General features: G+C 39.5%; 1 protein-coding gene across 2 annotated transcripts in view; it reads right to left on the reverse strand.

Moving 5' to 3' along the window:
• The window catches only part of GOLM1 (golgi membrane protein 1), a 35920-nt gene that overhangs the window by 13975 nt on the left and 9689 nt on the right, over positions 1–12256 (reverse strand). For both annotated transcript variants that reach the window (XM_083884541.1, XM_083884540.1), the window contains exons 4-5: positions 2399–2453; positions 1305–1407 (exon numbers count right to left, since the gene is read on the reverse strand). In XM_083884541.1, coding sequence (XP_083740667.1) covers positions 1305–1407; positions 2399–2453 — 158 coding nt within the window. The remainder of the gene's footprint in view (positions 1–1304; positions 1408–2398; positions 2454–12256) is intronic.

Below are 12256 nucleotides of genomic sequence, written 5' to 3' on the forward strand. Positions count from 1 at the left end.
CCTGCATGTGTATATCAACCCACTGCTTCACAGGTGGAAGCTCTCATGTGGAGCATGACTGTCCAGCAAATAGATACATTTGTGTTATATACGGATCTATTTGTTCCTGCTGATCTCAGATTTAAAAGGAAGACACTGGCAAACAGATTCACAGAACTATCAACAGAGGTCTGTGAGTCTCAAGTCTGTCATTTAACTAAACAGCAAACAGACAGGGCTTAACAACCTTGGTACACAACAAACACAGAGAGGGAAAAGGCCTCTTAACAGACACATAAGCAACACAGCTTATTGGAAGGCAGATACAAACTAAAGTTTCCAACTTCTTCTACTTTTCTGTCTTAAATTACAGCTCCACTAATACAATCCATCTAGGTCATCTTTATCACATGAGTCATAATCGAAGAAAAGGTCACAACTTACTGGTAATCAGTAAGTATCACAGAAGGACTAATATTAATCCTTAATTCTAAAATGAGGGGAAAACAAAAAGAAGAAAATACTTAGTTCAAGTGTAGCCTGCAGAATTCAAGTTATTTAAGTGTCATGTTCTACTTTTAGCCATAATTCCTACAAAACCTGGCTAAACAATGGCTGCTCAAAAAACACCTATCACTACAATTACATTCTTGATGGAATATCATTATGAGAACATGCAAACAGCAAATTCTATTGCTTTTTTATATCTATGCACAAGGGAGAAGATACTACAGGTTGTGAAGGCAGGTGGAGGAAACAAGAATATTATTGAGCAGAAAGAACCGAGGAGAAATTGCTAGAAATACCAGAAATGTATATGTAGTGTAAGGATACTGATACTTTTTTTCAGCTATCCATGCTTTACAATTTCAGTGGGAAATCTCAAGAAAATGCCATGATTAAATATGCCATGTAAAGTAGAGCACATGAGTCTGATGGCACCAGAAATTCCCAAGACCTCTGTCAGCTCAATAAGGTACAGCTTCTCATCAGGTATTCCACTATCATAATTCAAATTTCTTCACAGTTTAGCCTCTTCATGTTTCAATTTCCCCCCACAATTCTTAAGTAATAATATTGCTACCTTTATCCCCCTGCAACAGAAGGAACATCAAGAACTGTCTGGGCACAGAGACAAAAACACTGGCGAGTTTACACTCTTCTAAAATTTCTCACAGTTGATCTTGGAGAAGATGTGTCAGATGTTACCTTCTCCTTAAAAAAGTGTATTGACTAACAGAGCTATAGCTAACATAAGAGTACTCTGGGTTATAACCAAGTTACCTATCATTTGGGGTGTTATCTTTCCTAAAGAACATACTTACAGGTCATATGAGAATTTCCTCTGAAGGTTAGTCTGGTTCTTCTGAAACCAGTAAACATCCAGCTGTAGCTTTCCATATTCTGTCTGTAAGTCTTTCAAGTGTTCTGGTCAAAGCAGAATTAAAATACACATCAAAATACACATATGCACATACAAATTCTACAACAGAAACATCAAGAAACAAATCTATAATAAGAATGATAAATTCATCTGTCATGCAAACTACATTTTTACACAAATGCATAGATAATTGTTGAATTTATTCAACAAGGGTGCACAGGATCTGGTAAGAATAACTTTTCAGCATAATATATTAGCAAAAACAGTACAATGCATACTTTTGCCTACTTTTCCTCTTAGAGAATACACAGAACTGGTTTGCAAACCCTGCTAAGTTGCAATCTGGAAAATCTTTAAATCTATGAAATCGTAATCAGAACATAGCATGAAACAGCATTCACTTCATTTATCAGTCATATACAGACAAGCTTGCAATGCTTCCCTGAATAATATGCAATTAATAGCCATGTTCCTTAGCAAGAGAGATATCTATGATTTAGAGTTTTCTTCATGATAGAAACCTTTGTGAGAGGGTACCAGAAGACAATACTACAACATACTTACTTCTTTATAGGATTCCTTCCAAAGAACCTCTAGAGGAATACATTGCTAACAACAATTTTGAAGCACTACCATGAATAGAAATGAATTGGACTGACTTTTCTTATATAATATAGGATTTGTGATTTCCTCTGATGCTAAAATGCATGACCCCACACCTCAGAGAAGAATGCAAGAATATGTTGCCAGGTAAAATGAAGAAAAAAATGTATTAACTTAGTTCTATCTATATTATATCATAAGAGTCAGGAGCATTACATCAAGGATTACATGGACAAATTTTCCTGTTGAGGCAGATTAGTCAGACATTTAACTGGAGCTATGCAGATGAAATATCTAAGTTATTGTAGCTCCTGTACCACCCCCATGACTTGAAGAAAGGCAGCAATCTCAAAAGACCACTGAAAAATGCAAGTCTTAAAAACAGAGGTCCTAAAAAATCAATATGAGATTCACAGGGGTAATACAACATACCTCGTAGACTCTGAATCAATCGATCATTTACTGTAATGTTACTCATCAGCATTGCCTGAAAGAAGCAGGACAAAAAACAGTTTTAATTGTGAAGGACCTGTACTACCATTATAAACAACACCTATCAAAGCACTTGTAACAAGATATACTTTTTTGTGTGTCACAATTGTGACACAGTATATTCACAGTATATTCAGTATCACAGTTCAACAAAACCTTTTAGATGCTTTAGAGATCTCCTATCATAAACAACAAACATGCATTTTAACCCAGATTTTCCAGTAAAGGCGAGTGGGGGAAGATATCACTGCACAAATGAAAAGAGGAAGAATTTAAAGGAATTTAAAGATACAAAACTGCTTGACACTTTATTCTAATTTAATCTCACAACTGGAATCACAGTCAGACTTACTATATTTATCTTTTGAAGGAAGAATACAACATCACAGCTCACTATCAATTACCCTCTCATTCAGGAATCAATACACCTGCATTCAGGCATGCAAAGATGAGTTATGAAAGTATTAATCATTCAGCATAAAGCAACTCCATGAAACCAATGTGAAGCCCTTGGACTGTATCCCTTTTCTACCTACCTTCTTGATTGCTTTCATGTTGGAGTGGCCTTCTTCCACTCCCTCACTTTGTTCTCCCTCTCATTCTGAAGAGGTAGTCAACATAGGAATGTGTTTTGTCTATTCTTTCTTCAGTCTCCACCTACCATTTCATATACACACCTACTCCAAAACACCTGAAAACTGAATCAACTCATGGCTAAGTGAAATTATTCCTGTGAGCCAGATGTCGGGATAACTCAGATTCATACTCAACATTCAGCAAGTTTGATGCAGAAGAGTTCTGAAGAATACAAAAAAGAGATCCACTGACTCTTCAGAAACAAACCAGTCCAGTCTTAGGAAAGTATTTCTCAGGCTTCGTTGTCAGTTCCCCTATCAGCCTTGTTCTGGAAAACTTCAGGGTTCTTCAAGGGTCCCAGAAAATCAACTCCCCTGTTTCCCCAAAGTTTTTGCTCTAGTATTGATGTGTGTGTATGTCCACACCCAAGAAGAAGTAATAGCATCCACTCTGTCTGGCCAAGTCACCCTGAAACACTGACAGCATTGTCCATGACTTTTGTCCCAAAGGCTACAGTAGTAAGAGCCAGTTGATTAGGTGAAGTGCAGCATTCAAAAAATCTGAATGGGCTAGCACCCAGCAGAGTGGTAGATTTGTGACTGGATGACTCTTTAAAGTCTCACTTCACAGAGGTGGTCATTCAGCTCTTGCTAAGTATTTCTACACCATTCTATATGTACAGCTGCTCTGTGAACACCACTGTGAAACCTCAAGAAAAACATAATGCTCCTTTATTAAAAAGCAAAAAGGAACTCAAAAGCTAGTAACAACTCATATGTAGGATTGTTTAATATCTCTCCCTCTCCTTTCTCATAGGACAGGTAAATAAAAAATGAATTTGTTTTCGCTGGTTTATTGGGGAAAGGAAGTTAACGTTTCAGTACAAATTCCAAATTTTGCTAATATGTGGACAACATAGTCAGATTGTTCCAGGATTATCATCTTCAGGATAATACAACATTGGACATTACCAGAAACTGTCAGTGGACTATGAAAATCAGTATGACAGAACAATTTTATCATTTTATGTTCTTACAGCTTTTCGTGGGGGTTGTTGGGTTTGGTTCTTTTCATCTGGGGGAAGGGGGGAAGGAGTGGATGGGAATGGGAGTTTCCTTAAAATGAAACCCCTAAATGCCAGAATCACTTATGTGACAGTAAAACACACAAGTGTTACATGTTTTGTACATTAGGAGAATACTGTGGATTAACTGAAGTGAAAAAAATTACTTTCACATTTAAAAAAGTCTCTGAATCACAACAGGGCAAAAAAGAAGTCTGCCTTGGTCTTTCTGGATTGCATATAAAACTTCCTTTTGGCAATGCCACACCTATCTCTTTGAATGTGTGGGCAAAAGTCCAGGCAAAAACCTGTTAAATTCTAGTTAGCTGTTTAACCTGAGCAGGAAATACTGTTTAATAATTTACAGCACAGTACTGCAACTGCCAGCTTCCAATCTGACTCAGTCAATAATCAGGCCTTCCATTCTTCCTCCTATCATTCAAGTGCTAACTGATTTTCACCTTGTGACTGTAAATTAAGCAAACATTACTTACTTTTTGGGTTTTATGCAGGCTAAGAATGAAAACTGCAGGCAAGCACTCAGCAGACACATGCCAATACTCAGTTCTAGAAAGAAACTCACATTTTAAACTTCATCCAGCCCATAAAACAATAGCTATAATCCCCAGGAGCAAAAAAAATCCAGCTTTCAGAAAACCACCCTATCACTACATCAAAATGTGATATTCTGTGTCACAGTAACTCTTTAATATAGAACCAGCTTATTCTATTTGTAAACATGTTTGCACAGAGGTCCTTATGACTATTAAAGAGGAAAAACCCCAGTCTTTTGATTGAAGGCAATGCTGCAGACAGCAGGGCTTCAGACGCCAAAACTCAAAAGTCACACTTCCACCAGCAGTGTGGGAAACAAATTGCTCCAGATGTACAACAATTTTTTTAATGACAGCTGCCAAAGACTTCTTTGTAATTCACCACAGAACATGTCTACATAAGTCTTATTCCACTTAAGAAACATAAAGTTAAAGTCACTTTTTAAAAATAATAAAACATAACCCAGAAATATGCATGAGGAAGCTTTGAGATAAATTTTTTGAAGTCTTTATTTTGAGCACACACTTCAAACTATATAAATGCATTTGACCTGAATAGTGCCAAACAGTATTCTCCACACACATGCTCCTTGGAGGAATTACTACAATAACTCCTCCAGCATTTGCTACTATCAAGAATCAAGCTAACCCAAGCACACGGAACTGACATAGGTGCTTTCTAACACTAACTGTACGTGGTGTATGTAAAAGCATAATGAGATATTGCAACGGAAATAAGAAAGGAAATTGTTTGATAAGCATAAATACTAAAACTTAAGAAAAAATGGGCTTTGCATTCACAAATATAGCACAAAGGAGACGAAGATAAGCCAAAGGATCAGTAACTCAGCTGGTAAGAACAAAACCAACTGCGAATACAGCAAGATGGGAAGGTAAGATTTACAAATGCAGAAACAGCCATTTATAATTAATCAGGAAAGGCAGGGCACTTATTTAATGACTGATTCAAACTGATTTAAGTCCTTCCAGCAAAGAAAAAGGGTGGTTCTGTCCTGCACACTCCCACGACTCCCCACCACTATGGGGGCATTAGCATGAGAATAGTGCTGGAAACACACTGATGTTTTAGTTACTGCTCAGTAGTGCTTACACTAAGGAAAGGATTTTCCTGTTTCCCATGCTCTGCCAGCCAGCAGGTGCACAAGAAACCAGGAGAAAGCACTGTCAGCTGTCCCAAACTGGCCAAAGGAACATTCCATACCATAGAACTTCTGTCAGTTGCTGCCTGGAGAAAGAGACCAACCGCCAGCTGACTACAACCACCCTTCAAGAGGTTGTAGAGTGATAAGGTCACCTCTGAGTCTCCTTTTCTCCAGGCTAAACAACCCCAGCTCCCTCAGTCGTTCTTCATATGGCTTGTTTTCCAAGCCCTTCACCAGCTTTGTTGCCTCCTCTGGACACTAAACTGAGGGGCCAGAACTGGACACAGCACTCGAGGTGTGGCCTCACCAGTGCTGAGTACAGGGGAAGAATGACCTCCCTGCTCCTGCTGGCCACACCATTCCTGATACAGGCCAGGATGCCACTGGCCCTCTTGGCCACCTGGGCACACTGCTGGCTCACGTTCAGCCGGCTGCTGACCAGAACCCCCAGGTCCCTTTCCTCCTGGGCACTGTCCAGCCACACCGTCCCCAGCCTATAATGCTGCAGGGGGTTATTGTGGCCAAAGTGCAGGACTCGACACTTGGACTCATTAAACTTCATTTTGTTAGACTCTGCCCATCCATCCAACCATTCCAGATCTCCCTGCAGAGCCCTCCTATCTTCCAGCAGGTCAGCACACACTCCCAGCTTAGTGTTGTCTGCAAATTTACTAATGAAAGATTCAATACCCTCATCCATGTCATCAATAAAAATTGAACAGAGCTGGCCCCAGCACAGACTCCTGAGGAACACCACTGGTGACTGTCCCCAGCTGGATGCAGCACCATTCACCATCAGTCTCTGGGCCCGGCCATCCAGCCAGTTCCTAACCCAGCAGAGAGTGTTCCTGTCCAAGCCCCAGGCTGCCAGCTTTTCCAGGAGTGTGCTGTGGGAGACAGTGTCAAAGGCCTTGCTGAATTCTAGGTAGACAACATCCACAGCCCTTCCTGCATCCACCAGGCAGGTCACCTGGTCATAAAAGGAGACGAGGTTGGTCAAACATGACCTACCCCTCCTAAACCCGTGCTGGCTGGGCCTGAGACCCTGGCCATCCTGTAGGTGCTGTGTGATGACACTCCATAACTGTTCCAATGGATAACTTCCATTATCTTGCCAGGTTCTGAGGTCAGACTGACTGGTCTGTAATTACTGGGATCCTCCTTCCCACTCTTTTTGTGAATGGGTGTCACACTGGCCAGTTACCAATCATCCACAACCTCACCAGTGAGCCAGGACTGATTGTAAATGATGGAGAGTGGCTTCACAAGCTCCTCTGCCAGCTCCCTCATCACCCTGGGATGGATCCCATCTGGGCCCATAGATTTATGAGTGTCCAAGCATCTCAGCTGTTCTCTGACTGCCTCCTCTTGGAAAATGGGGGGACCATTCTGTTCCCTGACACCATCAACCAACCCAGGAAGACAGCTGTCCTGAAGGCAAGTCATCTTCCCACTGAAAACTGAGGCAAAGAAGGCATCAAGCACTTCTGCCTTCTCCTCATCAGCAGTTACTAAGTTCCCCCCCCTTAACCAATAGAGAACAAAGGTTGGCCTTTTTCCTTTTACCATTAATATATTTGTAGAAACATTTTTTATCCTTTACAGAAGTCACCATTTTAAGCTCAAATTGAGCTTTGGCCTCCCTAATTTTTTCCTACATTAAACTGTTTCTACAGAGTGGTTCTGCCAAAGATCGGAAACTCAACCTTGTTTCACAACCTAAAAGCAGTCTAGATTCTGTTTTATCACAGAGGACACAAGGACATGCACACCAAGACACAGTGCAGTTCTGCCTTCAAAACCACCAAAACTGCAAAGTTAGTTTCTTAAAATTTCATACAAGAGGATGGTATTTGACATACATGAATACAAAATTACTTTTACTGGTACTGTGCAACAGCAAGTAGATTGGAGAAAAAAAGCTCTGTGAAACTACAGGACTTTTATTTTACTGTTATTTTTAACTAAAACCCCAATAGTAGGCAATGTAAGCAAAAGTAAATAATATGAGAATATTAATATAAAATTTCCCCAAGTATATCTAATACATTATCTGACTTTCTGTCCATTCATTTAGCTGTGAATAGGTAGCAACAGTCCAATAATTAACTTTAAACTACATACACGCTAAATTCCTTCTCTTTAGTTCAGCTAGCCTCAGACCATCCTTTTTTTTCTTCCCACCGTGTGAAGACGTATTTTGAATAGATGTGATCTTCTATACTTCTCCTGCACCAGTTATGAGGAAGCATACTGATTTCTCTTGCTAATTTAGTAATATTGTGCTATGGCAAAATGGGACATGAGGCAGTGATTCCTTACCTCAAAGCTTTTCCAAAACTAGATGATGCAACACTGTCTGGGTTGAAAAAAAAAACCAAAAACCAAAAAAACAAAAGCCCCCAAAAAAACCAGCCAACCAACCAAAAAAAAAAAAAACAAAACAAAAACAAACCACAAAAAACCACACCACATACTGCCTTCATTGAAAGGGAAAAGGTACCTTTCTACGCTCTCCTACAGACTACTGTGATTCCTTCTGAGTGGAGTCAACTCCCTGCATACCAATAGGTACTCTGTGTCAGAAAAATGTGCTGGGAATTGAGATTTTCCCAGAGGAAGAGGATCAGAGAGCAGCTGTGGCCAGTGTTAAACGATGCTGAGCAACAGGGTGGTAACATGCTTCACACAGAATGTACAAATTTTGGCCCTTCTCAGTAAAATAAGATTTAGGTTGGAGATGATTTATGTAAATTCAAATAAAATTGCCAACTGCAAAATCATACTCCTGCAGTTAAGAGATATTAAACATATTGTTGTTCTGTCATGCTCTTGAAAGATACTCATGTGGCTCTGTGCATCCCAGAAGCTACAAGTCCTGAATAACAACCACAGAAAATATTGTTCGTTTTCAAAATTGCTTACAGATTAGAAACAGCCCTTTTGCACTCCTGAACTGTTGCTATCAAGTGTTCATGTAAAGTTACTTAATCTCATCATTCTATTTCTGTATGGATTTCCAGAAGCCATTTCCTAAATCTAAAATAATTCTTAAAAAATCAAGCAGATTTTTTAAAAGTAGACTGGTGACAGTGTTTTATATATACTCAGACCTAAGAAAATAATTACAAGAGCAATTTTTGAGAACTACACTGTCCCAGTGAATGGTGAGCCCACACAGTGTAACAGGCTCAGACTACCTACCTTCTAATGTCCTCATCCTTCAAGTAGCACAGACACATTTGTACTACAAAAGAAGGCAGATTTAACTCAAAGTGATTACTGCACTGCTAGTGACAATGACTTAAACTGGGCAAACACCTTACTGATGCTTTGGTTTGGTATGAAAGTAAATCAGTACTATAATTATTCTGTATTTTATCAGCAGAGTAATAAGACACAGTGAGCAGAGATGAACTGCCATAATGACAGGTCTCAAATGTTATTTGTGAGTTGCTTTTGAGTTGCTTTAGAAGTCCAGATTGTGTAAGTATGCATCATATGTAAGTTTCTTCTACAGCCAGAAGAACCATAATTTCTTCCTGAAAAAGTGGGAGGTTTGAGATGGACCAATCATTCCTACACAACTGCTGAAAGCATTTAATTTTTAAGAACTGCAAGAAGAACTAAGCAAAATCTCATTTACTACCTGAAGATTTCTAGTTAGTTATAGAGTTTGTAAAATGTTTGTAAGAGTTGAGAGTTTCAGGATTTCGACTTGCATTCATTCTTTCTGACTAGGTAAATACTAGCTACTAATCCTCATAGAGTAAATAAAGTTCAGTTCAAGGTGGAAGCTTCCCATAACCAGAAAGGGTGAATTCATTACTTGCCTCCTCCCCAGAATCCAAGATTTGATAGCAATCCACAAAGCCAAAAAATAAGGATATGTGTGTGTATACAAGATATGAACATATAAAACACATTTATACATGGATATAGATACACAAACGAAAAAGCACTCAGAAACTGTCTTTTCTTATATTCTGCATCCCTCTGCAGAATAACCTCTGCTGCTAGACAGCTTCTTCCAATAAGGGTCACCAGTGAGAAGAATAAAGCTTTCTCTCTCTTTCCTGCCACCACATCAGAGGCATTCCTGAATTACAGTGGATGAATCCATGCCAACTTGTCTGATGTCTTCTTTTGTCAAATGCACAGCTTCCAAGCAACACAGCTCTCCCTACTCTTAAATTGGAGTTGGAAAACAAGCAGCATCTCTGCAGGATATTTGCTTGTGTGTCTCAGAAAAGCAAATTTTGAATTTGATGCAAAATGGTGCACAGGCACGTACATGCTCACCCTACCGCTTCAGGCTCCTGTGTGACACACATGCTCTTCTCCAGTCACAAAATACAGAAGACAATGTACGACTTTTCTAGGGCATCACTTCCTGGGGTTTCAAAGCAAGCTTCATAGACTATTCCATTACTGAAAAACTGTATTTTAGGGTGATAGAGGGAAAAGCACTTAGGAGGAAGGAATTTCTACTGGATTGTCCCCAAAATCCACCTTTCCCAGCATCCCACCTCTAACACTGAAAAGCCAAATGAATTCCATAAAGCACAGTGTTTTCCAAGCAGCAGTTTTTTCTGAGGAACACTTGGAGACAGAACAAACACCTCGGTACTAGTGGGTTAGGTGCTGATCCAGGGTCATCCAATTGCTTTTTAACCTACACAGACCCACTGTAACTGGGTATTAGGGATGCCTTGCACTTGGAGCTTCACCACCTATTACACAAAGAGCACTACCTTCTGCTGAGTCTGAACTACAACTTGATGATGACATTTGAAGCATATCAATGAATGAACCCTGCCTTGTCTCTCCCAGCCACAAACATTTTCTGTACCATTTGGAATCCTGGAGATGACTGTGATGGCTCTCCTCTGCTGACTCTTGTCCAGCTTGTAAACCATTCTGGATTCCTGTAGAAAACTTACTGCGCAGTTTTGGTGACCTTTGCTTTCTTCTCTGTGCCTTTCACAGCACTCCAAAACTCCAGTGGTGACCTCCCCACAGTACAACAGTGTATTTCTAAGCTGTTATGTAACTTTCACCTTGTCAATCACCCTTGCAATACTACTGTCTTACCACACAGCTGCATAATATCTCTACAAGCCATTGCAACTCCAGGTGTGAATGTGTTCACTTGTATCCCTCACCTTTATCACCGACTCTTTCAGAGGAAAACTCCAAGATACTTCAGAAGAAAGACTTTCTTTTCCACAGGCCACTTTGACTCTTCCCCAGATACCACATTCCACCCCATGTCCAACAGCAGTTCTAGTTCTGTAAAATACTATTCACTACTTCTCCTGGTATGGATACCACATTTTATAAACAGTTCCTATATGTCCTCTAGACTCAAAAACACCACAAGGAAGGTGGATTGTGTGGTGCCACCTACCATTCATGTGATGCCAGAAATTTGAAGCAAAAAGGTTGCACATAATGCTTGGCAGAAGCAACACTTCACTCACTAAACTTCTTTAAAACTCTTGGATGAGGTCCTGTCACCATCTCTCAACATCAGCCCATCTTCCTAGCCTGTGCTGTAAACTCTCTGGCCAGCCCTTACAGTTTTAGTTGTTTTTTAGTAACTCTGGTGATATCTACTTATGGAAAGTAGATACTACCTTCGCCCTTTTCTTAGTTTTGAATTTTTTTCTCATTCATGAATGTGTTTTCACTCTCTGTAGGACTGAAGCAGAATGCAAGAAAATGCCACAGCATTCAGTAGCAATACCCAATAACAGGAGGCAGAAGTGACAAGATTGATTGCTCACTGGAATCCTGTCGGCATATTCTGAGATATCTTTTTTAAAATGCATACATTAAAAAAATAAATAGACAAACTATACCTCACCTTTTTTAAAGTATATGCAAAGACTGAACACATAGAGAAGAGAGAAATTATCAAGGAAACTTTTTGTCTCAAAAGAGGTAAAAAGAATTGGTTTATTATTTCCTTGGGGTAAAGATTATTTCAAAATAAATGAATAATATATGACATTGATGTGCACATTCTACCTTCCATTTTTACTCAATTTTTGTCCCGCTAAGTTCTTAAAAGAAAAATCTGGTATATTTTGCTCAGACAGCATGTTTTGAGGAACAAACCATTCCCTGCTACCTGCTACCTGAAGAGTATCTATTTCCATCACGAGATGTGTCTGCTCAGCCTACTGAACTTAATAGTCCTGAAAAGCTGATCTATAAACTTCAGTCAAGAGACTCTACAGGAGAAGCAATCAAACACCCCCAACTAAATACTTCTGCTAACAGGGAGAAAAGTGATATTACTGACTAGCAACTGCAATCAAAGTGGTATCAGCAACACAAGGGAAATACACAGCAAACCAGTTTGCAAGATACCATGCAGCCAGAATTACACACACTGGTATTTACATAGATTTGTTCACATTCTTCACAAAGGAAT

Source organism: Zosterops lateralis (assembly GCF_965231275.1).
Source record: "Zosterops lateralis genome assembly, chromosome: Z".
In the NCBI taxonomy this organism is placed as follows: Eukaryota; Metazoa; Chordata; class Aves; order Passeriformes; family Zosteropidae; genus Zosterops; species Zosterops lateralis.